Source organism: Syngnathus scovelli, chromosome 7 (assembly GCF_024217435.2).
Source record: "Syngnathus scovelli strain Florida chromosome 7, RoL_Ssco_1.2, whole genome shotgun sequence".
NCBI lineage: Eukaryota > Metazoa > Chordata > Actinopteri > Syngnathiformes > Syngnathidae > Syngnathus > Syngnathus scovelli.
In genome coordinates this window covers 2,444,016-2,469,911 of record NC_090853.1, presented here as the reverse complement: position 1 = coordinate 2,469,911, position 25,896 = coordinate 2,444,016, and the positions used below count along the sequence as shown (strand labels likewise).

The 25,896-nt window shown below is 43.6% G+C and overlaps 1 protein-coding gene and 1 long non-coding RNA gene across 5 annotated transcripts; one reads left to right on the top strand and one right to left on the bottom strand.

Moving 5' to 3' along the window:
* The first annotated feature begins 523 nt into the window (after positions 1-523).
* On the top strand, positions 524-25,626 carry zgc:77784 (uncharacterized protein LOC402947 homolog). 3 transcript variants are annotated; one of them, XM_049726682.2, is made up of 25 exons: positions 524-943; positions 7,538-7,864; positions 12,624-12,781; positions 12,958-13,217; positions 13,856-13,983; positions 15,600-15,724; positions 16,588-16,759; positions 16,866-17,071; positions 17,962-18,043; positions 18,099-18,270; positions 18,331-18,497; positions 18,572-18,693; positions 18,771-18,987; positions 19,164-19,282; positions 20,501-20,678; positions 20,836-21,054; positions 21,746-21,788; positions 21,908-22,044; positions 22,112-22,396; positions 22,844-22,979; positions 23,551-23,822; positions 23,916-24,008; positions 24,611-24,739; positions 24,899-24,993; positions 25,066-25,626. In XM_049726682.2, exons 1-25 carry the CDS (start codon positions 883-885, stop codon positions 25,075-25,077), a joined length of 3,915 nt encoding a protein of 1,304 aa, XP_049582639.1. In that variant the 5' UTR covers positions 524-882; the 3' UTR covers positions 25,078-25,626. The 3 variants fall into 3 exon arrangements, with proteins under 3 accessions (XP_049582639.1, XP_049582637.1, XP_049582638.1); XM_049726680.2 differs by having other exon boundaries at positions 526-943; positions 23,898-24,008; XM_049726681.2 differs by having other exon boundaries at positions 527-943; positions 18,102-18,270; positions 23,898-24,008.
* On the bottom strand, positions 22,592-24,385 carry LOC125972732 (uncharacterized). Of its 2 annotated transcripts, none has more exons than XR_007482904.2 (3): positions 24,054-24,385; positions 23,600-23,743; positions 22,592-23,057 (listed from the first exon to the last, which is right to left on the bottom strand). It is a non-coding gene; the product is annotated as an uncharacterized lncRNA (long non-coding RNA). The 2 variants fall into 2 exon arrangements; XR_007482905.2 differs by having other exon boundaries at positions 22,592-22,950.
* Positions 25,627-25,896: the final 270 nt, after the last annotated feature.

Below are 25,896 nucleotides of genomic sequence, written 5' to 3'. Positions count from 1 at the left end.
TGGATCTGTCTGTTTTCCAAGCAGATCGGGAAGAAACACCCTTAACACCGTGCACATGATAATCGCTCAGCGTAATCTTTCAGAGAAATCCAATAAAGCAAAAACGTGCCTACGATGGGAAGAGAGGGAAAAAATCTATTATTGGCATTTGTGTACTGTCTGTCCCTTTTCGCTCTGCACATAGTGTGCTTTTTATCCTTCTCCAAAAAAAGAAAAAAAATACTGCTTGCTTGGAATCAGGTGTCTGAAAATAGATATGGGCTGTAATCCTATTAAAAATAACGATTTATTTTCACTCCAATTTGTCTCAGTCTCCAATTTTGCATATGTGATGTCCGTATCGTTAATTCACTCCGAGCTTTACTGAAATATTATACCCACAACAAACAAAGGGAGATTGCATTGTTGTTTTTTTGCCCCCACTAGTGCATTACAATGTGTGTGTGTCCACACACACATACTCAGACAAACACACACACACAGAGCACAGATGTCGTGTCTGTCCCTTTAAAGAGTGGAGCTGGCTGAGGATTTGTTGCAGCCATCAGGCGAAGAAGCGCAGCTCTCGCTTCAGATTGGCGTCTGGAGCGCAGAGAACACGTTCTCCTCCTTCCCGATTGAGCTAAATCGACTCAAAGCCACCTTTTCTTTGTGTTCCAAGCACAACCACGAGAGCTCCGAGCGATGCTGCCGTCTTGTAAGGTTCATCCAAGCGGACGGTGATGCTGATGATGCTGACAAAGCTCTCTGGGATGGACTGTAAAGTTTGTTTGGGGGTGATTTCACTCGCTTGAAATCATCCAGCTGGGGTTGAAGAGCCCGCTTGGAGTGTGAAGACAGAAAAATCCCGGATTGGAGCTTTGACCCAGAGCCGGCTTGGCGATGAACTTTGGACATCTGCTGTTTGGGTTGTTGGTCATATTCACCAGCACCATAACATCAGGTAAGACACAGATTACATGCTCATATTGGGTTACAAAAAAATTTCAAATGTCAAATGATATTTTGAATATCTTAGAATTTACTCACATGACATGATTGACAGCTTCAATATGATTTGATGACTATAAACTCAGTGACTTAAGGGACAACCTGCATATTATGTACCAATAAAAAAAAAAAAAAAGTCCCAGTGGCATCTTTAGCATAATTTTATTCTGACATTCAAAGACCTGAGCAAGATTATTACTACTACCTGTAGAAGACCATCATTTATCCCAAAGGACATTCGGTAATTGGTTGATGTATTGTGAACGAATATTTTATTCTAGGAACTTATCGTCCAAGTGGGACAAATGAGCCAAAAAAAAAAAGGACTTTATAGTATGTACATTAAGAGCTACAATGACTTGCCATCCGGGTGATAACCTCAAAGGACACACTGACCCTTTACTTTTACGATCAGGATCAACCACGAGAGTAGCAATAAAATCTGGTTCTCTATAGGGACGGTGGCCTTAGCTTGAAATGGCCCCCCACGCTCACCCCCACCCAACTGAAAATGCTTTTAAGCGCTTATTTTTTTATTACCGTTGCGAGCTGGATTACAAAAGCATTCCAACCATTGCTTAATAGCAGATTATATTGACAGAGATTTAATCTAACCCCCAAATTAAATCTCGAGGAGAAAAAAAACAATTCACGAATATAGATTGTTAGTTGATCATTTATATCCGACTGATGTTCTGGATTCAATCCAATTTAAAAAAAAAAAAATTAATCAAGCAGCACCACAGTTTTGTGATTAAAAATGATCAAATATATTATAATAATAAAGAAACATCAATTATGTATATATGCATATATATGTACAGTAAAATAAGATTCACTGAATACGAAAATAAATAAATAAATAAATAAATAAATAAATAAATAAATAAATAAATATGTTTATTTTAAGAAATAAAATAAAACAAAAACCTACACTTTGAAAGCCCTTTTCACTTTTGGGGTGAGAATAACAAATGGCAAAAACTTTCACTGCAAACACAAAGTGAAGTTCCATGTTTGTTTATCAATTTGAATTAAAAATGCATCGAAAAGATTTTCCTGTGGCTACCGTCTTAACAAATTGGATCACTTTACCATTATGCTTAATTATGCTACTTTTCACATCGCCCCCTGTTGGCCATGACTAATCAGTAATATTGGCTTGGAAGTGCACATTTGCATTAAATTACCATCCACGATCATTTCACTGTTTGGTGGTCACTTACCTTTCATGTTTCCCTCTGGGATGATTTTAGCACTTCCACATTCTAATCACGCTCCACATCTCTTTGCGATGGCTTTTTTAGACAAGTGTAACTTCTCACCAACTCAGGTGCTCTCTAACACCCACCATCTCCTCGTCTGCCCGCCTCCATTAATACTGCATGGAAAAGACTGAAGCTCATTTAAACTGCATATTTTCCCGATGCGTCTGACGGTAAAGCACTCGAGCGTTGAGTTGATTTCGAGAGGTTTTCAAGAGAGGAGCAGGTGGAGCTCATTTGGTTATTGCATTGAGCGGACAAAATAATGGTGAAGGTACTGAAAGATTTTTTGGTGTGTGAAATTTGCTTTGAAAGTCAAAGGTACTTTATTCAGCGGGGCTTGACTCGCTTTATTCCATCAAAAAAAAAAAAAAAACGTGGGTGATATTAAACCACATGAAACCACCACTTGGCTGCAATTGTCTTTCATTGAAATGAATGGAAAAGGGTTAGGGTTAGGGTTAGGGTTCAATGAGGCTGAACTTAACGTTAAAAAATTGCAAACATCATGTGACCAAAACCTGTGACATCACTATCGTCTGTCTACATGTGTTGCTGCACAGCTTGTATCAAAATCATCAATTCCTGAAAGTATGAAATAAAAGGTGCAATATATTTGCCTGTCTACGGTGTTTCCCATTATTTGTTAGCATTAAGCTAGCCGGAAAATTGCAAACAGGCATTTGTATAGTTCTAAATACAGCAAATGTAATTGTCTTAGCTTTACAGTAGACTTTAACTGGGACTGGCATTAAACAGCTTGAAGCCTCTTCTTTATTCACTATCCTAAACTGTAGCTTGTTGTGGAGTTGAATTTACTGCCACCATTATATATCTAATTTTTGTTCACAAAAAAAATAAAAATACAGACAGCCCCTTCCACCTGTCTCCATGTAGCATGCACTGCTTTGAGGTTACGAAATTCATTGATGCCTGCAGTTCATTCTTATGCGGGAGCACAAATCTCCGTTAATTCTCCGTTAGATCCTATTAAGATGTGAGCTCTCTTGGCACACGTGGTGCTGAATGATGGCAAACAAGTCTGGCCTCCTCTTTGTGCCCTTGCAGTTAGTTGCATGATGACAAATGTAGCTGCGGGCTCACGAAAACATCTATCCCCGTCTCCTCCACACACACAAAAAAAAAAAAACGATCGCTTGATAAAGCCTCGGAAGAAGCTTCTTCTCAACGTTCGTCTCATCTGTTCTATACCTGAGTCACGCTGACGGAGGCTGATGATGTCCCTGTTTCGGGTAGAGCCGATGATGACATCACCGCCAGATGATTTGAAGGGCCGTGAGGAGGCACACAATGGCTCAGACGGCTCGGAGCGAGGCCAGAAGAGAATCAAAGTCGACTTGGCTTTAAATTTGTTTGGTAAACACGTTATCACCCACCGGCAGAGGATATTTGGAATGCTCCAAGACTGCGGCTGCCATTTTATTGGCCTTTAGAATCTGAAAATGAATTAAAAATGGATTAAATGAGTTGGAATTAAGCTGATTTTTACCTCATGTGTGAAAAGTTGTGAGGAGTCAAAAGTCCAAGCAAAAACAAACAAACAAAATACAGCAGGTCCTCTAATTGGTTTAAGAAGTACTCAATTACTGCCACTAGGGGGCGCTTCAAATGGTGTGTTATTTTAAGTGTAGTGATTAGCTGGTATAACTACACATTTACATAATTGCACAATTTAATCAATGTATATTTGAACACAAATGGTGCAGCAACACTTCTAAACAGACAATAGTTACTTCAGTAAATCAATTAAATATTAGTTTAATATTAGCTCAGTCTCAAAACCCTGAAACCTGAATTGACATATGGCTGAATGCCATAACGTTGACATTTTGAAAATGTTTGTGTCGACTGCATGATTACAGCTAAAAGGATTTCACACAGCTCACAGCACAGCACGACACTGCGACACTTCTATCTCGAAAGTTTCACATTCGTCACTCGTTACCATTCCGCCGTCTCATCCCTTGTGACTTATAAAATCAACCTAACGTGTCATCAATTTCTCCCGTTAAATGTTTAATTATTGTACCGGAGTGCCATAACACTTTTAATCTCACACCTTGGCCTCAGACCCTTTTACGCGGACCATTAAAGGTGTCCTTTTCACGGCTCGTGTCGCTGGTCCGCCAAGGCGTCTCAAAAGTCTCGTACAATTATAAGTCACTTTGTTTGGTTAGTTACAACTATGCTAATGTTTTCCTCAAGCTAGCAAACGTTACAGGTGGTCCGAGCTCGAGGCTTGTTAGGCATTTTTTAATTTGCCCACCAACTTGGAGTGTTTGATGTGCCGTCAACGCATCTAAAGACGCTCTGTCACTTTGCAATTAAGAGCTTGTCTGTCAGCGTCGCTAATGGTTAGCGTCCCGCATCCTGTTCCCGCCTTGATGTGTTTGTACAGCGGGAGAAGATGAATAAATCCTCACAGCTTAGATACAATCAAGGCGATTAGCGCACTTTAATCGTCCTCACGGTCGGTTCACGGTGAGTGAGAAGTCAACCACGCTGCTAATAAATCACTAAAGTGGTCTTTTTCAATAGAGGATGGCGATATGGCTGTGTGGGGGATATCGAATTAAAGAAGAAAATTGCTATAATTCTGCCAGAAAAAGCTCCACGGGCTTCTTGCAGTGGATTGATGAAGCGAGCCAGCAGGCGTCTGTAAAGGACGCTAGCTCAAGGTTGCATGTTGACTATATGCATTTTAGGGCCTTTCTTTTGCCAATATATTTTGTCCTTGAGGAAGCAGGAGATGCAGTTCTTCCAGATTAGAACATACTGCAATATCTTTATTTATTAGTCATCATGTTTTGAATTTTTGCTGCAGTTATTTTGTTTTTGTTAATTAGCTGATGACCACTGGCGGAGCTAGAGGGGGGTGTTGCGGGGGCACTGCCTCCCCATGAATTATACTTGAACCCCACAGGTGCCAGTTTTTGTTAACTGTAACGATTAGTTGATGACCAGTCACTGGCGGAGCTAGAGGGGGGTGCCGCGGGGGCACTGCCTCCCCCCGAATTATACTTAAACCCCACAGGTGCCAGTTTTGCGATTTTTCCGGGAATTATTTTCTCACTTTTCCCCCATCACCTGAAGAGCACATATAGTGATTATTAATCGGAATTTCCTGAAGAATTTTTGGGCTTTGAAAAACCATTATTTTTGGAACCCCCTGAGGTATCCTTGCAGTTCAGCTCTGACCCTAATGAGGCCCAGAGCTTTCGAAACATAGCTGGATGATCTATATGTTAATTATTGCGGCTGTATTTTCATTTAGTGTGCAATTATACTGTCGTCCATTTCCTTGTGAAAAAAAACAACAAAATATGCAGACTAAAACACCTCAAAAAAGGTGTCCGTAATTGAAGCGCCACATCTTCGTTCCCCTTTCAAAAGAGGCTTTCAAGCAATCATTCTGTCAGCGTTTAAACATTAGCCAACAAAATGTCGCTTTGGTACAAAGCAAAATGTGTCGGCGTGTTTGCTCAATGTGGCGTAGTCGCGTCCCTGATTGCAGGCTTGTCACCGGTAGAAGCTCGGCAGCCGCACAAAGTCAAGATGCCAGAGCCGTGTCGCACCGGTGACACACTGCCAAACGGTGTTGAGTACACACAGACGTCTGGCTGTCGTCTCCGGGTTGGCGTGTTTCGAATAGCTGCGTGCTAATGAGAAGCCGCCATCTCCGCGTGTCATTAATTTAGTCCATTTAAAGTCATTTGTCTGTGAATTAGTTCCCCAGTTCTCCCGACGGTCAATTGAGTTACGAGTTCATGCGTAGGCAGGACTATTGGCAGGTTTCATGCTTCGGAAGGCGTTGCTAAAATAATGAATTGCTTTTCTTGCTTCTGCTTCTTCAATGTTGGATGGAGGTCATGAACGCCTTACAAGAATTTGATTGGTTCCGCATTTTTAGCTCAGAAGACTTGTGTGGGTTGTTCTCAGGAAGCATGGTCCAGAACTTTGTTCATGTTAAATGTTGTCTCCTCGATGTCATGGTTTTTACATGGAGTAGCAAAAAAAGCTAAAAACAAAAATGGTACACACAAATTGTCTGATTGATTTCTCATACAGTAGTGATATTAAATAATATTAATGATGTATGGCTATTCATTAGCTTTGTCTTTTTTTTTTATTTCTGCGATGAACTTTTGAAGGCCATCTTAGTTGAGAGGAATCAAAGATGTTTCTCTTAGATGCAAACATTGAGCCATATTCTTGTTTGTTTGTTTATTTGTTTGTTTTGTGACGCCATCTTGTTCCAGTAGCATACAAAAGAGCGTTTCGAGTGATATTTCCAAGCCTTCCAGATGGCTTCGTTCTTTTTTGAGTTCTTGTTTACCATCTCCGGGCATGAAAAAATGTGCTTTGCAAACTGTGTCAACGCAGCGCGGCTAAGAGAAGAGGCCATCTTGAGCGTTAGCATGGGGCTCACGTATTTTTACAATGTGTTTGCGGTGACCCATCCAGAACGCCGGGGTTTCTTTTCTAATAGCTCGATTAGCGCTTGCATAAAACCTTTTAGAGCGGTGGGCGACCTTGAGGTGTGAGCGGCTCTAAAACGTTGACTTCAGGTTGACCAAAAGATGTCAATCTGCTTATCGCTACAAAAAGGAGGATTTACGCCCCTTTAACATCAGCAACTGCTCATCTGCAATCATAATGGATTTTTTTTTTTTTTTAGTCCAGATTACGTGCTGGAAATAATGCTTGTAAAAGCAGTGCAGTGACCATTTTCATTTTTAGTTGTGTTAATTCCACGAGGAGGAGACCATCTGTTCGTCAGAATCCACCTAAAAGCGGCGGCGTTTTGAATTATTCATGGCTAAGAGTAACACGTTGTTAGGGATGCCGGCTTGGCCTCTAAAAGCTTAGCGTAAATCTGCTGGCCCTTTTTCCCTCAGTGGTGAGGAAAAAGCTGGTAATGGATCCCTTGGGAGATGCAGAGATAGAGAAAGAGTTATCTTCATCACCATAGCTCACCTCTCATTCTCTCAATTTCCACTTTTTGGGGCCCAACAGTCTCCTTCAACCGCAACAGGCTGACCAGCGACATAATAAATGACAAATTAAATGCTTGGCTGCATCCTGAGTGCAGACCTTGTCCTCTGGGATTCTCAGGACACAGACTGAATGCTTTTGAAAAATCTCATTCCATTTTTTTTCCCTCCCTTCAATATTGCCGTTGTGAGATATATATGGTTAATAATAATAGAAAATAAAATATATATATATATATCTAATATAAACATCTTTCTATCTCTAAGGGTCACGGGTGCGGTTCGAAGACAGCGCCCCCCGGATCGTGGAGGACCCGTCCGACTTGATCGTCTCCAAAGGGGAGCCGGCCACCCTCAACTGCAAGGCGGAGGGCCGCCCCGGTCCCAGCGTGGAGTGGTACAAGGATGGCGAACGGGTGGAGACGGACAAGGACGACCCTCGCTCGCACCGCATGCTCCTACCCAGCGGCTCGCTCTTCTTCTTGCGTATCGTCCACGGCCGACGCAGCAAACCCGACGAGGGCGTGTACACCTGCGTGGCGCGGAACTACCTGGGGGAGGCCGTGAGTCGCAATGCTTCGCTGGAAGTTGCAAGTAAGATTTTGGGATATTCATTTCTATTAATTTTTTAATATATGTTAAGCTAGTAATATAATTATAATAATTTCGTAATTTCGATTTCTTTGTGTGTCTTGGCATGTGAAGAAATTGACAATAAAGCAGACTTTGACTAGCTAGGCCAAGCTAGCTAAGCTAAGCTAGCATTTGTACAAATGTTTGGCTGCTTATATACACTTTAATGGTTTGTTTTACAACTTATATTTATAAACTATATTATTCAGATAATAAAGAATACCAGCAAATCAGGTATTATCACACAAGTACAGAGGGGAAATAGATTTTACATTGCTGCAAAATGTAAAATGGTTTCCGTAGCTGAGGTTCACATTAGGTTACTGTCGCAGCGCCTTTTATTCAGGTGCACCATGTTGGAACAAATCACATTGATTGTGGTGGACTTCTTCTTTAATTGCATCATTTGAGATTTGACTGCGTGCGTATTGTCTTTGTTATGCAGCTGAGGACTACAGCAGGGGAGCAGAGCAGATACACGACACGCTCGCTCCGCTATTTTTCTTTCCCGTCGACCCCGGACGTGCGCCATTGTCTTCTCTCCTCCTAATTGCGCCAGCGTGGCTCGGCCCCCGGCTGAACCGCCGCTCGCCTTGGCGCGGGGGAAATGGATTAGCCGGTGCCTTGATTAGGGGAAGCTGCAGAAAAGATTAGCAGGGTCGAATCATCCCGGTAGGGGAGACGCAAAACAGCGGTTGGAGTCTTATCTCGTGTTGTGGCTTCATGACAGGGGCGTTCTATTTTGCATGGCTGGCCTCATCTGCATCTCACGGCCGTATTTAAAAACACAGATGTGTTACATCGCTCCTAAAGATACATTACATCCAGAAAGTAGTCACAGAGAAGAATATTTTGTAGCGAGATTCTGTTAGCAACATAACACGGAAGTATTGGCGCATTTCCCCTGGAGCATGATCTGTTTACTTTTAATCTGCTTTCCTTTAGCAAGCAGAAGGGCATATGCTAAGCCAGCATGGTCGTGGTCTTCTTAGACCCCCCCCCAACTCTACCTCCCCTATGAGGGCGATTGTGCTGACTGTGGGCTAAAAAAGTGACCCAATTACCTCTGGCAGGGAAGGCGAGGATGGGAGTGTGTGTGTGGGAGTGTTTTAATGAGAGACCACTTTTAAGATGGTGGTCTGGCACGAGGATTTGTGTTTGCGTGTGGCTTGACAACAGGTGGTGGAGAGGAACTCGTGTACAAGTCCCAAGAGCGCTAACGAATAGCCATACATCTGTTCCACTTCACCGAGATTTGCTAGCAGAGTCAACTATCCTAATTTGATCACTGCCGGATTGTGTCTTTTTATATAAGTCCACTTTCTCTAAAAGCAGGACTATTCTTAATAATATGAAACTGCAGGAATTATTTTTAAAAACGTGGACATTTTAGATTAGCCCGTTGTGTTTTTTTGTTGTTCTTGTCTGAGCCATAATGTACTGAGCCGCTTTCGGGTTCCTTTTGTGCTTAAAACAAAGAAAATATGCCAAGACAAACAAAAAAGTAGAAACAAAGCAGCTCATTCAAAAACTAAATAACAAAAAATAGATTTTTTTAGCAATTATTCCTAAAATGGCAGTGCACAAAATATCTTCCAGCCAGTGAGCGCCTTGTCTTAAAGTGTTTTTGCGCTTGGATGCAAGCCAGTGTCATTATTCTCTTTAACTACAAACTTCTAAAGCCTTGAAAGAAAGAAAAACACAAAATAATGAGACAATGTCGCAAGTGGCGCTTCCCTCCAAAGTGCCAACACCGATGCTAACGCCTCAGTGAGGAGACGGCGGTCACATGGCGTGGGAGGATTAAAGTAAAGTAGGACAAATAAAAAAGAAAAGTTGCTTTAAAAGGCTCGGCATCCAGATGTTCCTCTTATTCCCGATGAGGGATTATGAAGGAATCAAACTTGTCGGGCGGAGCTGTTTTCTCCTGTGTTTGAAAAGCAAACTGTTATAAAACTCATTATTTTTGGAAAAAAAAAGAAATTGTCTGAAATAAAGAGATTGAAAAGTTCCAAATGAACAATATTTTCAGGTAAATGGCCTTACATAGATCAATAAGAGAATTGGAACCTTTAAGAAACTCTAATTTTAACGACAGGAATTAAAAAATAGAAACGACGTAACAAATAAACCGTAGCAAAAACAAGACAAAGTGGCTAAGCGAGCTGATTGGATGACACAAAGGGGCGGAGCCAATAACAACAGGTACAAACAAGGAAAACAAAAAGTTCCATTCATCAAATCAGCTTGTTAAGCAGGGTAGATATTATAATAATATTCCTACAAGGAGACTCCAATAATAAATAAATAAATAAAAAGTAAGCAGAAGTGTGTGCGGTGATAAATTAATTCGTTCTCAAACTCAGCCCCCCCAGCAGGGAGCTCGGCCGTCCCGTGCTCGGGTGTAAAAAACACCTAGGTTAATTGTCCTCTTGCTGAGAGACGAACCACTTTACGACTTTAAAGCGCACGACCAGACAATCCGAGCGAGGATTAAAAGGATCGTCGTCGGCCCTCCAGCCGATGACTTCATTAGTTCTGACCGGCCGCTGGAATCGGCCTTATTATTATTGCGCAATACTGCTTGCAAACTATTCGCATAGCAACAAGAAAGCAGCCATCGTTGAAAAAACAAAAGTCAGATTGTTTCACGAGATCACAATAGATCATAATAAATATTTCAGTTGACGATCCGAAGACTTCACTTCCCGACATTTTCCCGTTCGCAACATGACAGAGGAGCATCGTGTTTCTTTCAGCGTGTCACTTATGTAAATAGCTTGTCGCCTGTTGACTAAACCACCCCGCGGCTTTTTTTTTCCCACGCTCACAATCGATTAATATAAAAAAGAGCCATCAAATGAAATTGTATCTCCTTTTTTTTTTTTACTCGTCTCCCTCTCACCAATCTAAGAAGAAGGCGATGCTCGGCAGGAGATATCAACATCAATCTAGCGAGAGCCGGCTCCCTGCCTGGAATGATGATGCAACGCTTATTTAGCCCTATTTTGTCTTTTATTGAAGTGCACAGGAAGCGCCTCGGGGAAATTGAGTTGGGAGGATTTGTCTCTCTGCGAATCGGAAGGGTCAGGGCCTCGCCCCCCCCCTTGAGGAGAATCGCTTGTCCCGCTCGGTGCTATCATGGCGGAGAAGTTAGAGGGGGGGGGGCCGAGTGACCGGCTTTGTCACGGCGAAAGTTGCAAGTGGGAGCGGGAAGGATCTCATTAGCGGTACTTTAAGGGGAACAACGGAACCACCATTAGTCATCTTTAGACAAATGCTTAAGATGGCCGCCTCGGAAAAAGTTTTACTTTCTGCAACTTTCTCCTCTTTTAAGTACCGTCTGTCTATCGGGGCCCCTCAGGCAAGTTGCCTGCCCTGTTATTTAGTGCCCGCTTCCGAGATTTTTCATCCAGGGCTTTGGATTGATAGCGGCATCTGAGAGCGTTTGTGTACAGAGCAAATGTCACGCGGGTTGATTTGGAAAGGGATGGTCGTGTTTTGTGTGTTCAGAGCAGAGCTCGTGACAGGAGCCAAAATGGACGCCCTTGTAGTTTCACATTGGAAGAGCGAGGTGATGGCAATTGTGTTTTTTTTTTTTTTGCACGTTAGGTGAATGAATATAAATGTACGCACCGACATCCCTAATGAAGCCTCGTTTCTGCAAAAGGTCACTCCACCCGAGTCTAAAATCATCCGAGGTGCGCCGGTAGAAGTCTCACAAAGCGGCGGGAATATTCATCATGGTTTCCCCGAGACGCTTGATGATAACGTTCCATTTTTACAACCTCGCCATCATTTAATTTCAAATGAGCTTTGCCCAAGCCCGGCGGGGTTGAAGATTGATGTTATACGGCCCGGCCCGGCCGTCGTCATCGTCTGAGCTGGCAGGCAAGCGTGCAGATCATTGATGGAGTTCAAAATTGCTTCCAACTGAAATTGAAGTTTGGTTAAATGTCATTATTAAGTTGGTTTTAATACAAGGTATATCTTAATAAATTATATATCTTTAAAAATAAATATTTTTAAAATATTTATAAATTAGTATTTTTGAAATACTTATATTTAATTTTAAAAATATTTTTAAAATATGTATGCAGTGGTCCATTATATATCTGCACCTTTAAGCAGATCTGCACCAAAAATCTTTTTCACCTGACTGGATGATGCTAATGAGCTACTTTTCACCCGCACGTTGAAGTATTTTTCAAAGGGAGCTACTTTGAGGTACTTTAGACTGCCTGATAAAAGTTCTCCAAGTTGATCTGCTGAGCGAGATTACAATGATGGATTCCGCCGTGGAGGAGACGGCTCTGCTTGACACCCGAGCTTTGCTCTGTCACTCACGGCGGGAAATTAAAAGATATCAAGACTTGGCAAAGTCAAACTTCTCCTGCAAACACAGGTGTAGTGACATCCATGGCTACGGTATATTCGCGAGTTCTTTGAAAGGATAACGCAAAGCTTCTGTAAATACACAAAGCCCGCCCCTCCCCTCCCTATGAATTATGAATTCGCAATGTTATTTGTTTACTCAGTGTAGGACGGGGAGATATGCATAATTCATCAGCTCCGCCAGAACGGACAACAGAGAAAAACGCTACAGGAGAAAGTCACGCAAATCAAGACTAAACAATTCCAACAAATGTTTTGCCAGCAATATGGCCGCCTGCTTCTCGCCCATGTAATTAGTTCCGGTGGGGTTTTTTTTTCTCCGCAGTACTCCGAGATGATTTCCGTCAAGCGCCGAGCGACGTGGTGGTGGCCGCCGGCGAGCCCGCCGTCTTGGAGTGCGTCCCCCCGCGCGGTCACCCCGAACCGTTGGTGTCGTGGAAGCGCAATAACGTCAGGGTCAACGCCAAAGACGAACGCATCTCGGTGAGTAGCGGCCGAATTATAATTTTATTTGTCGTATATATCAGGTGACTATCCAATAATTTCATTTTTTAACTGAAAATTCTAAAATTATTATTAAAATTAAATTAAATAAAATTTTGACCATGACTTATTTTTATTTTTAATATAAGACTTAGTTGTGATGCCATTCTTTTTAGGTGCGCGGCGGCAAGTTGATGATCTCGCACACCAGGAAAGGCGACGCGGGCATGTACGTGTGCGTGGGCACCAACATGGTGGGCGAGCGCGACAGCGACCCCGCCGAGCTGGTGGTGTACGAGCGCCCCGTGCTGGTGCGCAGACCCATCAACCAGGTGGTCATGGAGGACGACACCGTCGACTTCCTGTGCGAAGTCCACGGCGATCCACCTCCCACTGTGAGATGGCGGCGAGAGGACAGGGAACTCCCGCGAGGGAGGTAAGAAGTGTGAACAAAATATTTTTATAGCGCCAACTACTGCCAAAAGGACTTATTTGCAATCAGATTTTTTTTAAGGTATCGGTAGCCTCCTTGAGTACTCGATACCTCAAAATAAGAGTGCCAACTATTGCCAAAGAAGACTTAGTTGGAGTTTTTTTTATTTACCTTAAATATCGGTATCTGGTATCGGCGGCCTCTTTGAGTACTCAATACCTTAAAATAAGACCGGCATCGATACCTAGTACCGGAACTGTGACCTTGAATGTGTACTTTATGAGGTTAATATTAGTGTATGAATATGAGCGTGTGGATCAGTGGTCTGACCTAACTCAATAAAGACGGAACCATAAAAGGATTCATTAGTCGGCAGAATTATCCTGTGACTGATTTCCTTTCCCTTTTTCTTCCAACTCAATATACCGTGTACTTAGCTAAGCCTATTAAATAATTCTGCATTTGCTCACTCGCGAATGTAATTAATATTTGAAATTAATTGCTAATGATTAGTGGAATGACTTTCCATAGTTTGCAAAAAGAGCTTCTGTTTGATCTTATTATACCGACTCGGCTTCTTAAAGTGAAATTATTTTCCAGATGATGGCATAACGTCCCGCCGGGGTGTCTTCGTTTGTTAGGTTCGAGATCCGTAATGGCAACAGCCTGCGTTTATTCCGCGTGAAGGAGCAGGACGAGGGCACGTACACCTGCATGTCGGAGAACAGCGTGGGCAAGACGGAGGCCTCGGCCATGCTGCAGGTGCACGGTGAGCCCATGAACAGGAACAAGACATTCATTTTGTATGCCGGCTGAACATGCTCAAGCATGCATGGAAGCTAGCAAAAAAAAAAAAAAACTTTCCCCCCACTTTTTTCCCAAATCTTTAATCCGCTCATTTTTTCATGTTGTCAGTACGGCACTAATACTCTCTTCATGTCCACATCATATTAAAAAAAAAAAAAAAATGTGGTCATCTCCTGTCCGGTGCTTGTTTTGGCCCGAGTTAGCATTCGCCACATCTGTCGGGATTATGCTAAACTGTCGGGATTAGGCCATTTGACAGATGTTTTGCTGGACGTGCGCTTGAACTCACCGCCGCCGAGCATCCCCCGCATTAATAAGACATGACTCCTCTTCCGTTTCTCCTTCCTGGTTTTCCTCGCCCTGATTTCTACGTCTAGATTCAAACGTTTTCCTCCACTTATGTTTTTATCAGTCTAAATGAAATCCAATCCCGGCAAATTGTCGTTCACTCCCATTCGCTGTGTGTGTTGTTTTTTTTTCATTTTCCACACGCTATCGGCGCTTTTGTGATGTCGCTGCGTGTTTCATCCATCTCATTAATTTTCCATCTCTCTCCATCTTGTTTCAAACCCTATCATCATTCCAGCTGGCCGGCTACATAACTTCCACTCATCCCCTCCGTGCCGCCGCCTCCCCCCCCCCCCCCCCCCCCACCCTTGTCGTTTCGTATTCTTATTTTCCTGTTTGACAGCGCGTCTTCCTTGGCTTTGAGGAGCACAAATAAAAAAAATTCAGATAAGCGCAAGTCCAAATTACTACATCACAGACTCATAAATCCGTTCATGTCTCTGTCGGGCCTTCTATTGCTCAAATTAATTCTCACTCTGCATTTCTGAGCACCAATTAGCGCAATTACTTACTAACGGAGAGGAGCAACGTTTGACCCCAAACTGCTCTGATACGCTAACACGTTCACTACCATCGACGGCTATAGACGTGAAATTTCCATTTTAACTGGGCTGACAGTGTAAAGTATTTTTGCTTTGACTTACACGGCGACTTTTTCGCATCTTATTATTTAAATGTGTGACTTCTATAAATCTGTTCAGATGTTAAAATTCTGCACGAGAAACCTGTGGGAAGATGAAAACATGGACAGGTGTTTTCTAGCAAAACAGCAGAAGCATGAGATGTCATGTGACTCATGCAGCCCACGTTGAGCATCGAATAAACATGTTGAAATTTTATGTTGACATTTTTCCCAAAATTTTCCTTTTCTAGTTATAGCTGTAATAATTTTTTATTATTTTTTTTATCAGCCAATACCAATGAGGTCATTTTTTCACTGCCAGCACTACAAGTCCCAGAATGCACCAAAAAACAAAAACCACATTAACTCAAGATTTGCTGACATCACAAATGTTTGACTTTTGAGACACATTTTTTGGTTGCTCTTTTAGGACACTGATGCCGAAAAATATGCCGACTTGCAAACATAGGGGCCGACTAAAAGCCACGAAGTTTAATGGCTTATCTATTTTTGATGAGTTGCGCAATCACGTGTTTTCGAAGTAATGATGACAGCGAGGAAAAATATGTGCTTAACAAGTTTCGTCTTCTTCTCCTCTCCTGCTGTAGTGCCACCTCAGATCGCTTCCAAGCCACGGGACCAGATCGCCTCCCAGGGGAGGAGCGTCACCTTCCAGTGCGGCACCACGGGTAACCCCCCGCCTGCCATCTTTTGGCAGAAAGAGGGCAGCCAGGTGAGCAATTTGAAGAGTCACTTTTGTGACATCTTCTTGGAAGACTTAAAACGGAAGGAGATGCTCTAGTGTAGAGCGGATGGGAGGAGAGGTGGAGGAGGAAGTACAGCAGGTGTGTGAAGAACCTCTGCGGGCGTTACTTGAAGACAAACGGTGTCCTCCTTCCACGTGGGGGTTATAAATAAACAGCAAGAAGTTGCTTCAAATTTATTTTAACTGGTCTGGTTTTTTGGGGGGGGTCCATCTCTTTATGGGGATTATGTCTCACGTCTAAGCCTCTTACAGAAATAATATGCTTGTGCAAACACATCTATGCTATTTCCCGCTCTGAAAAATAGAAGAGTGTGAAACATCTGTTGGAGGCCCTCATGTGGATAACATAAAAAAAGCCCTTGTTATCTTTTTTTTTTTTTTTTTATGACACCAATTTTTCCCCGACAGACTACATCAGCTCATGAACGCTTTCATCTGCCGAGCCTACTTGAACTCGGTTGCTAGCCAAAACCAAACGATAAAAAAAAAGTCTCATATCTATTCGACAACTCAACTCTTTAACTCTGTTGCTAACCAAAACAGCAGTACCTACCATATTTCATCAAATAGAAGCCATCCTTGAAATAGAAACCATTCTATAAAAAGACACAACTATAATTATCTCAGTCCCTAGTCCCTGAGCTCTGTTGCTAGCCAAAACAGCAGCACTGATCTAGTTCTCTAAGACACGCCTCCCTTTTCCCCACTTAAGAATGGTGGTAATTATCTCAAACACCTCAATCTTTTCAATTCCCATCGCCACCTAGAGTACCGGAGTGGAACAGCATCATCAACATAATGATTTTTGTTAATGCATGCTGTGTTTCCAGATGTTGCTGTTCCCTGGCCAACCGCCATCCCAGTCAGGCCGTTACTCCGTGTCCATGAAAGGCGAGCTGACCATTACCGACGTCCACCCGGAGGACTCTGGCTTCTACATCTGCCAAGCCATCAGTGTGGCGGGTAGCGTGCTGAGTAAGGCCCTGCTGGAGGTGGAGGGAGGTATGATTAATCACTTCCACCTACTTGACCTTTCACCTCATGATACATCAATTATGCTGACAATCCAAATTTTATGCATAGATGTAAATAAATGTCTCCATGCTAGAACCTTCAGGCCAGATCCCGCCAATCATTCGGCAAGGCCCAGCCAATCACACGCTGTCCCTGGGTGCCACGGCCCGCCTCCACTGCCGAGTCATCGGGGGACCCTCGGTCAGGATTTCTTGGGAGAAGGACGGGGATAGAATCGAGGGGAACGACGCTCGCTTGACTTTAGCCGAGAACGGCACGTTGGAAATAAAAGACATAGAGGTGAGCCAGTGAGAGTCAATATGAAAATTGACTTTATATAAAAATAGCAAGGTCAAATTACGACAATTTCAAATTTGACCTTCATCGTCTTTTTTAGCTTTTCGCTCCGATCCACTTTGATGCCAACTGCCAATTTATTCCATAATGATGAGCGCGTTTCAAAGAGCGACGTCTCCGAGGCGCCACCTATCTCTCGCTCTCTCCCCGTTGCAATTACGTGCTCAGGCGGTGTATAATTGTAATGTTAATGAAGGCCCCTGTTTGCAAATGCTAATTTAGCGCTGCGCTTTGATGAAAGAGTGGGAGCGCTATCGGGGGGCCGTAACCCCACCTGGACTTTGGCAAGGCGGCATCCTTTATCCTTAATTGACTGGAGATAGCCTATTAATCATCTAACTGGCCTCTAATTAAAAGGCCTGCTTATTGTCTGCTCTTGCAAACTTAACATTAAGCTTGGCTCCAGTCCACCATTGAGAGGGTGAGGAAGAGGAGGAAGAGGAGGAAGACGAGGGGGGGTTGGTTGATCTGCCTTGGCAATGCCTTCAATGGAACAGAAGAGATGCATTAGTGTAACATCGAGGGGGTGTCGAGGGAATGCAAAAAAAAATGGAGAGGACGCGTCAGAGACTAAAAATATTTAGCCCGCCCGCACACTGACATCGCGCCATCAATATTTCATTGGTGAGCTGAAGTCATCTGAAGATGTTCACCTGATTGCATGCCGCCAAGGTCAACACTGCCGAGCATGATCTCATTCGGTCTCTGGATCTTTGTAGCAGTGCGGGGCGGGGCGGGGAGTTACTTTGCATCTTATTCTCAGAATCGACTCGATATTTTTAAGACAAATTCCTCCACACAACTCAAAATTGACTTTCCCAATTGCCTGACAGGAAGCCGACGCTGGTATGTACACGTGTGTGGCGTCCAGTCCCATGGGGGAGTCCAGTTGGAGCGGGATGCTGACCGTCAGAGGTATTTTGCTTTTCCGCACATCATCTCCAAAACCTCTCAGCGTCCCTTTCCTCAGCAGAAGGCCCGGTCTTGTCCCCGTCCCGGATTTCCGAGTTCATCCAATTGCCGGGACCCCCGCAGAAGCCCGTGGTGACCGACGTGACCAGGAACAGTGTCACCCTCACTTGGCAGTCCAACCCACATGAGGGCGGGGCCGCCGTCACCTCCTACGTCCTCGAGGCCTTCAGGTACGTGCGGCTGTTACTTTATTAGGCACCCCTGCGTCATCTTTGGATTGTCGCCCGCAGCCAATCGGTGGGCAGCACTTGGCAGACGGTGGCCGACCACGTGCGGCACGAGCGGCACACCGTCGTCGGGCTCATGCCCAACACCGTGTACCTCTTCATCGTCAGAGCGCTCAACTCCTACGGCCTGAGCGACCCCAGTCCCATTTCGGAGCCTGTCAGGACGCAGGGTGAGATGATTTACTTCCTGGATGCCAATTGCTAAATCTCTGCGGTTGAGTATTTATAGAACCGTGTGTTCCAGACGGGAGTCCTCCAGAAACGGGCGTGGACCACAGACAAGTCCAGAGGGAACTCGGCGAGGTGTCGGTTTACCTCTCAAAGCCCGTCGTTCTGTCTCCCACCAGCGCCAAGATTTCTTGGACCGTGAGTGTCGAAGTATCATCGCATAAGCTCCTCCATAATCGGATCACTGAATTTCCACTTGCGCCAACTCTCCGCAGGTGGCTCGTCATTCCCGCAACGTTCAGGGGTACCGGGTGTTTTACCGTACCATCGGCAGCTCGTGGCTGGTTCAGGACGTGGAGGCCATGTCGGATCACAGCACCGTCTTAGAGAATTTACTCGGCAACGCTGAATACGAGGTGAAGATTAGGCCGTACTTCAACGAGCTGCAGGGACACGACAGCCTCATGGTGTTGCTACGCACCCCGGAAGAAGGTAAATGACACCACGTAAAATTCTCCACCCAACTCCGCATGAGCAAGCACTAAACAACGAGGAAAAACTGCCACTAAGGGAGAAACTTCAAGCGCAACGGAGAATGTCTACGCTTGCTAATAGCGCTGAATAATTATAGCCATGCCATTTTTTTTTTTTTTTTTATCACTCCGCAGTGTTGAGCGCGGCTCCGCAGGCAGTGTCGGTGGTGCAGCTCACCAACAGCTCCAGTATCAGCGTGTCCTGGGAGCCGCCGCCTCAAAGTGTGTATTGCGGCATCATTCGGGAATACAAGGTAAAGTCGTTTCAACATCGAGCAACAATAAGAGCTAAAAATAGAATCTTGGATTTGCAATTTGACTGACTTAGATCCCTGCATTCCAATGCAAAGAGTGTTTTTAAAGTAAAATGACTTGATTCGATTCGATTCGATTCAATGGGATTACGATGATTTGATTCAATATGGTACATCTCAATTTGAGTGTATTTTTGTCAATTTATATATTGTACATAATTCATAAAAGAACTTGTCAAGACTCCAAATGTGGCATTTCCTTTAAAGATACTATATATCCCTTAAAAAAGACGATTCGATTCGAAGCATTCGCATCTTTCAAATCAAAATGTTAGCGCTAGCTTAGTGCACCCTTTGACTAATTCACATTTTCCTTGACTAGACCTCCTTAAATTACAAAGTACAACTGCTCCATAATAATTTTTAATCAGCTAATACATTCACATTAGCATCAGCGCTAATGTAGCTGTTACCCAATGGTCAGATGACTTATTAGCATTTAGCATGTACAGTGACTGGACTGACTTCGGAGCTTGTTATTGTCACAGTTTGGTTTGCTGCCCACTACGTTATATAACCAACTTCACCAACTTGGTCAGCTTGTTGACATTCGTAGCCCTTGTCTGTTTGCATTTATCACAGCGATGCTGTAAGGGAAAGAAGTATTTCTTACTGCAGCCATAATTCCCGCACTACAGTCACTAGCGGCAGCAGGGTGTGGTGCAATGCAAAGCAACTGGAACAATCCGCCTTCTTTCTGTAGCTTATACACTCACGTTATGAAATTAGTGATTATTCAGAGCCTCTTATCTGCTGCCAGTACGTGCCGTTGTCATCGTGTTCTCAAGCTTCGCCGTGCCTGTCATCTCCTCTCAGCGCACTGATAAAACGGCAGTGTTCTGATTATCTATTCTCTCCCAGTGAGCGCCGTGCTGATGACTCAGACCTCAGGCCTCATTTCGGAGAAGAAGAAAAAAAACATGGAAACAGAGCAGACTTGTTGTGATTCTGTCTGTTATGTATTAATGAGAAGAAATGCGATCGTAATATGCCTCAGGCAAGGATCACTTTTAATCCCCTTAAACCACTCGCCATGTTTGCTCTTAACACTGCGAGTCTTGAAAGTGGACTCAAACTATTTTTTTTTTGCCACGAGATTTTTCTCATGGGCTTTTTTTCAAACACCGCAGTGTGAGCTTGTCCACGTGTTGCGTTCAGGTGTGGTGCGTGAGCAGCATCTTGGACGAGGAGAAGCAAATCAACCGAACGGTGGACGGAGCCGTCTTTTCTATCCTTCTCAACGGTTTGCTGCCTGACGTGCGCTACGACGTTAGCGTGGCTGCCGTGACCAGCCTTGGAATCGGCGCTCCCAGCTCACCTGTCCACTTTGCCCTCAGTGAGTCCTCAACTAATCAACTATTTTTTATGACTAACAACTAGTTGTCCACCTTGAGCTTTGACAAATTATAAAAGGGTGGTGTGTGCCCCTACGGCCCCCCTTCTCTAGCTCGGCCAATGTCTCCAGAACTTTTAACCATGTGCTCGTTCCTCAGCTCCACCAACGGGCTACGCCTCCACGCCAGTGAGGACGGACGGCGACGTAAGCATCTCGGAGCAGATCACCGTGGTGGTACGGCAGCCGGCTTTTATCGCCGGGTTAGGGATGGCCGCCTGGCTGGCTCTGATGGGCCTCAGCGGCTGGTTCTACTGTCGCCACCGCCGCAGGAAGCAGCTGGGCCACTACACTACGTCCTTCGCGTACACGCCGGCAGGTGAGCGATGAAGGGCGGACGGCAAAGTGCATTTTCCAATTCAAAGGTTTCATGTTTTTTTCAATTTTGCCGCCATCTATTTGTTCCCCCTTGAAAGAAAAGAAGTCGAACCATTGCAGTGTAAATCCAGCCAAAGTGAACTTGGGTTGAACCTCTGAAATGTGACACTTCTCATTTTTAGATAGGCGGCGTTGTTGAAATTCGAAAGGATTACTGTGACTTCGACTGTCACTTCTGATAGACCGAGAAAAAAAGACATCTTGACACGTTTGCTTGCAAACAACTCATGGAAAAGTTCTTATTAGACCTCATGGGACATGCTCGAAGCTTACTGTCATTGTCAGCTGATTTAAGTGAATTTGTTTCGATGAGGCAACAAGAAACAATAGCGGAGAAATTTGTGACAACTTTAATTTCAACGCAGTTGCAACTCAAGACCTGATTTAGAAACATTTACTACCCAAACATACTTTTATGCATCATGCAACTGCCATTATAATTAATTCCTTAAGCAGAAAGCCCAAATTTGTATGCATGGTAAATAAAAATCATTAAATGGCCAAATTAAAAAAAATTAAACCTTCAAAATATTTTTATATAAAAATTAAACATAAATTTATTTTTTTAATTATTTTTTTTCCCAATTTCATAGTCTCAAAATTTATGCATGATACTTTTTTGATTCCTTTAGTTGGCTTTGCTCACGGTGAAGGATCCGGACTCATGAATGGAGGGTAAATATTACGCTTTAACATTTAATTCCGAATATCGTTTTTATGGTCATCCTCCAAAACAACCCAAATAATAAACACGATGAGTATTATATTAAATGCTTTTAATTCGTTTCTTCCAGGCCGGGTATGTTGGGTTCGAACATGAGCAACTTCCCATGGCTAGCCGACTCGTGGCCCGCTCCAAACCTGATCCACAACAGCAAAGATTCCATCAAGTGCTGCCCTGGCAAACTAGATTCGGAGAAATATTATAACGGTAAGAAAGCATGGGACCAAATATGGCCACTGGCGGAACTACATTTTAATTCCACCTTTGTGCGCAGCCGTCAGTATGGCTAACTACCAGTCGGTGAAGCATAACATGGCGTCCAACGACAGCCCCATCTACAGCACCATCAACGTGGCAAACGAGGAGGACCTCCTGAGCTACTACGACACCTACTCCAGCGCCTCCTACAAGGCGGGTCCCGACCCGTACAGCAGCAGCCCGGCGCTATCCAACAGCGGCCTAGTGGCTCTGGAGCAGGACCCGGACCAGTGGACCATCCAGTCTGGACACTCCACCACGGAATACGCCAAGCTGCACTACTCCAAGAAGAGCAGCAATGGTGATTAGAAGGCTTGATTTGGCATTTTCTGCTGCCAGGGCATGAGGAGGACTTACAAGGTTGCGGAATGTATCGCTTAGACATCTGCCGTCATGGCAACCGGCAGGACATGGTGCCAAGGGACAGCTTCGAGGCATAACAATAATATGTCCTTGCATCATTGAATTCCATGCACGTCACTCACAATAAGCTTCATTCTTGCAACTTATTTGTTTAATTACTCAACTCAGTTCCATCTCGACAACATTTCAAGGACAAGTGAACCGCTATACAATAATTCAAGGATAACAAAGTTAGAGGGAAAACAAAAACCTCGTTTAGTGAAAAGTTCATATACAAAAATTTTTTAGAGGTCCACCAAGCAGGAAAAGACATCGTAATGAGAATGTCCTTCATGCCCTGACGAGAGTTCACCCAAGCATGATGTCGCGATTGTACTCTCAATAGAGAAACTGGTCAAGCAGAGATCCACCGGGTCGGTGTGCCCACCGGCGCCTCTCACTTGGGTGGACGTGTTGTCGCTTCCTCTTCCCGCCAACAAGGAAGGACGCCACCTAGAGGTGGACGACGAGGACCAGCGCAGGTAAGATGGCCTTCGGGAATGGATAATTGTGTGTGGCAGAAGAAGGGCAGGGCCGCTCTCCCCATGGCGTGTCTTTAACTGATGGAATTAGCCGCAATGTGACAACATGAATTAACTCGTTTGACATGACTGCGTTTAATTGAGCCTGTTGGCATTGAATGAGTTAGTCATAAAAGTGCTCCTGGAAACTGCCATGTTGGAAATATTTAGTGAGTATCACTCCTGTTGAAAAAAAATTTAAATAAAAAAATATTGCTGTGAAGCGCATATTTCTCTGATACAGCAGGAATTTCGTGGGGCTGAATTTGCCTTAGTTTATTATTTTATTTTGCATAGAGATTATATTTGTCCTTTATTTCCTCAACATTTTATTATTTAATTAGAATATATAATTTTTTATTATAATTAAATTTTAATGAATTATTCAACAAGAGATGAATTTGCAGATTTAATTTATTTGTTCATTCTGTGATTTAAGAAAATACAAGGTAACTCAGTAATTAATTTTTTTTTTCTCAATTATTCAGGGGTCCTCAAGTCCTATTAACAGTACTCTTCCATTTTTTACTAGTTCCGGCGAGGAAGATGACTGGTGTCCCCCGTTGCCCGCCAGAACTTACCTGATGGACGAAACTTCCTCCGCCCTCCACTCGGCCACGTCCTCCCCTCAGCGGGATGCGTTGACCTCCGCCGACAACACCCGACCGCAGCATGTGGACCTCCTGGCCCGTCAGCACTCCCACTTCTCCCAGTCCAACCCGGATCTGTTCACAAAAAACAGCGAAACACCCCACAGCGCCACCCGCTGGGCGGAAACCTTGAGGGGCGACGGCCTCTACAAAGGTCAGTTGCAATTAGGCCTCTGCATTTTTTTTTTCAATCTTTATGATCCTGGAGGCTGATATTTGCACTCATCAGGACAATCTCCCGTGGCAGGCGGCGATTTGAGCCCCATGACGCACAGATGCAGAACCAAGAAGAAATCCCCCAAGGATGGAACGCTCAGACGGGAGCCACACAACCAAGCAGGTATGACTCATTATCTTCAATTTGCCCCAGTTAGTGTCTACTCACATTTTTTCAGCTGTTGTCTGCCAGATTTCACTTTCCAGAATGAAACTGCATGCAATATCTGAAAGAGTCATTATCAAATCAAGCAGATTAAAAGGTCTCAAGAGCATCCATTTCAAAACATAATAGATACATTTGTCATGGATTGGAGCGATCAAATGTTATTGAGGGAAAAGGGTATTAGAGACAGCAGACAAACGAACACAACGACCGAACAAAAGCAACAACAGGCCCGACCGACAATGACGTGAGACAAGAACACATCAACAATCGGACAGGAAGTGACACAGGACAGGACTTAAATACACGACAGGTAACAAGAGGCAGGCGATTGTGATTACATTGATTGTGAGGTACCACAGGAGGGGAGGGGCTACACAAACGGAAACCATGGTAACGCATAATAAAGTAACCGAGGACGAGTCGTGACAACGCTGCCTCAAGTGGCTGATACGTATTTAGTGTTTAGCATTAAATCACAACAAAGGCCATCTGTGGCCTCCTTCCGTGTTAATACGAGTTCGAACTAAGCAGGGTGTTTATTTCCTACTTGGCCACAGAGCTGCCCCCTCCTCCGGTTCCTCCGCCCACTGAGAAGTCCCTGCAGCCTCCCGCCGACGTTGGGACCCTCGCAAACGACGACCATGTTTCCCTTCACCGGAGAGAGGCCGCAAAATGGTCATCAGAGGGTAGGCGGCAGTAACAATGAAAACACACAACAGCTGGGTGACATCATGTGATGGTCATGAAATCTACATATCAGGATGGGGGAGGGGGGGGGGCATGAGAGTGTTTAGGGTTTAACCTATATCCTGTGTCAAATAAAATCATTTGAATCTCATCTACAGATGAGAAGGTAATCCAGTACGGGTCGTCGGAGCAGATGTCAGATTTTGGGTCACTAGGTGGCGTCTTCACCCGCTCTCCACACATGAAGAAGCAGGTACTTGTCGATTTCGATTGCAAACTTGCTAACGAAAACTTCCAGTACATCCAGACTTTTCTTTCCTTCCAGAACCTCATGTGAGCTTCTCCAATTCCGTCTTCGTGAACCATTCATCAATCAAAGTGTTAAAAAAAAAAAAAGGACTTCACATCCAAGTTGTCTATAAAATGTCAAGATTCAATCTATGGGACCCCTTCACGATTCCTACAGTGTTTTTTGTCAGCCTGAATTATTCAAATAAAAAAGTGTACATATTAGCTTGTGCTAATCGATAGCCACCATTAAACTGTGCACATCTGCAATATCGTGATAGGAGAGCGTGTGTGTGTGTGTGTGTGTGTGTGTGTGTGTGTGTGTTTGTGTGTGGTTTGTGTGTTTATTGCATTTCCATTGACTGTGTGCCAAAGTCAAGGGGCCACAACAGTGTACTGTCTGCTTGCATTTGTAATCCTCTGCTGCTATTTACACACATACACGCACGCACACACACTTGTGCTTTGTGTCGGTGCACTGTATTAAAGCAACACTATCAAACTATTGGCAACAGCGGCCACTAGTGGCCTAAATGGAAATTACAACACAGGCATATATATATATATATATATATATATATATATATATATATATATATATATATATATATATATATATATGGATATAAAATAATTAATAATTAAAAGTATTAGAAAAATATTTAGGAATATATTTCAACTTTCAGGCAATATTAAACTATTTTCTTTATGGAAATTAAATAATATAATATATAAATAAATATATTGTGTAATGAAAGAGTTACTTCAGATTTCATTGCAAATAAATACATCAAACGAATAAAGTTAATTATATACACAAATGAATATAAACAATAATAATCCCTAAAATTATAATAGTTTTTTAATG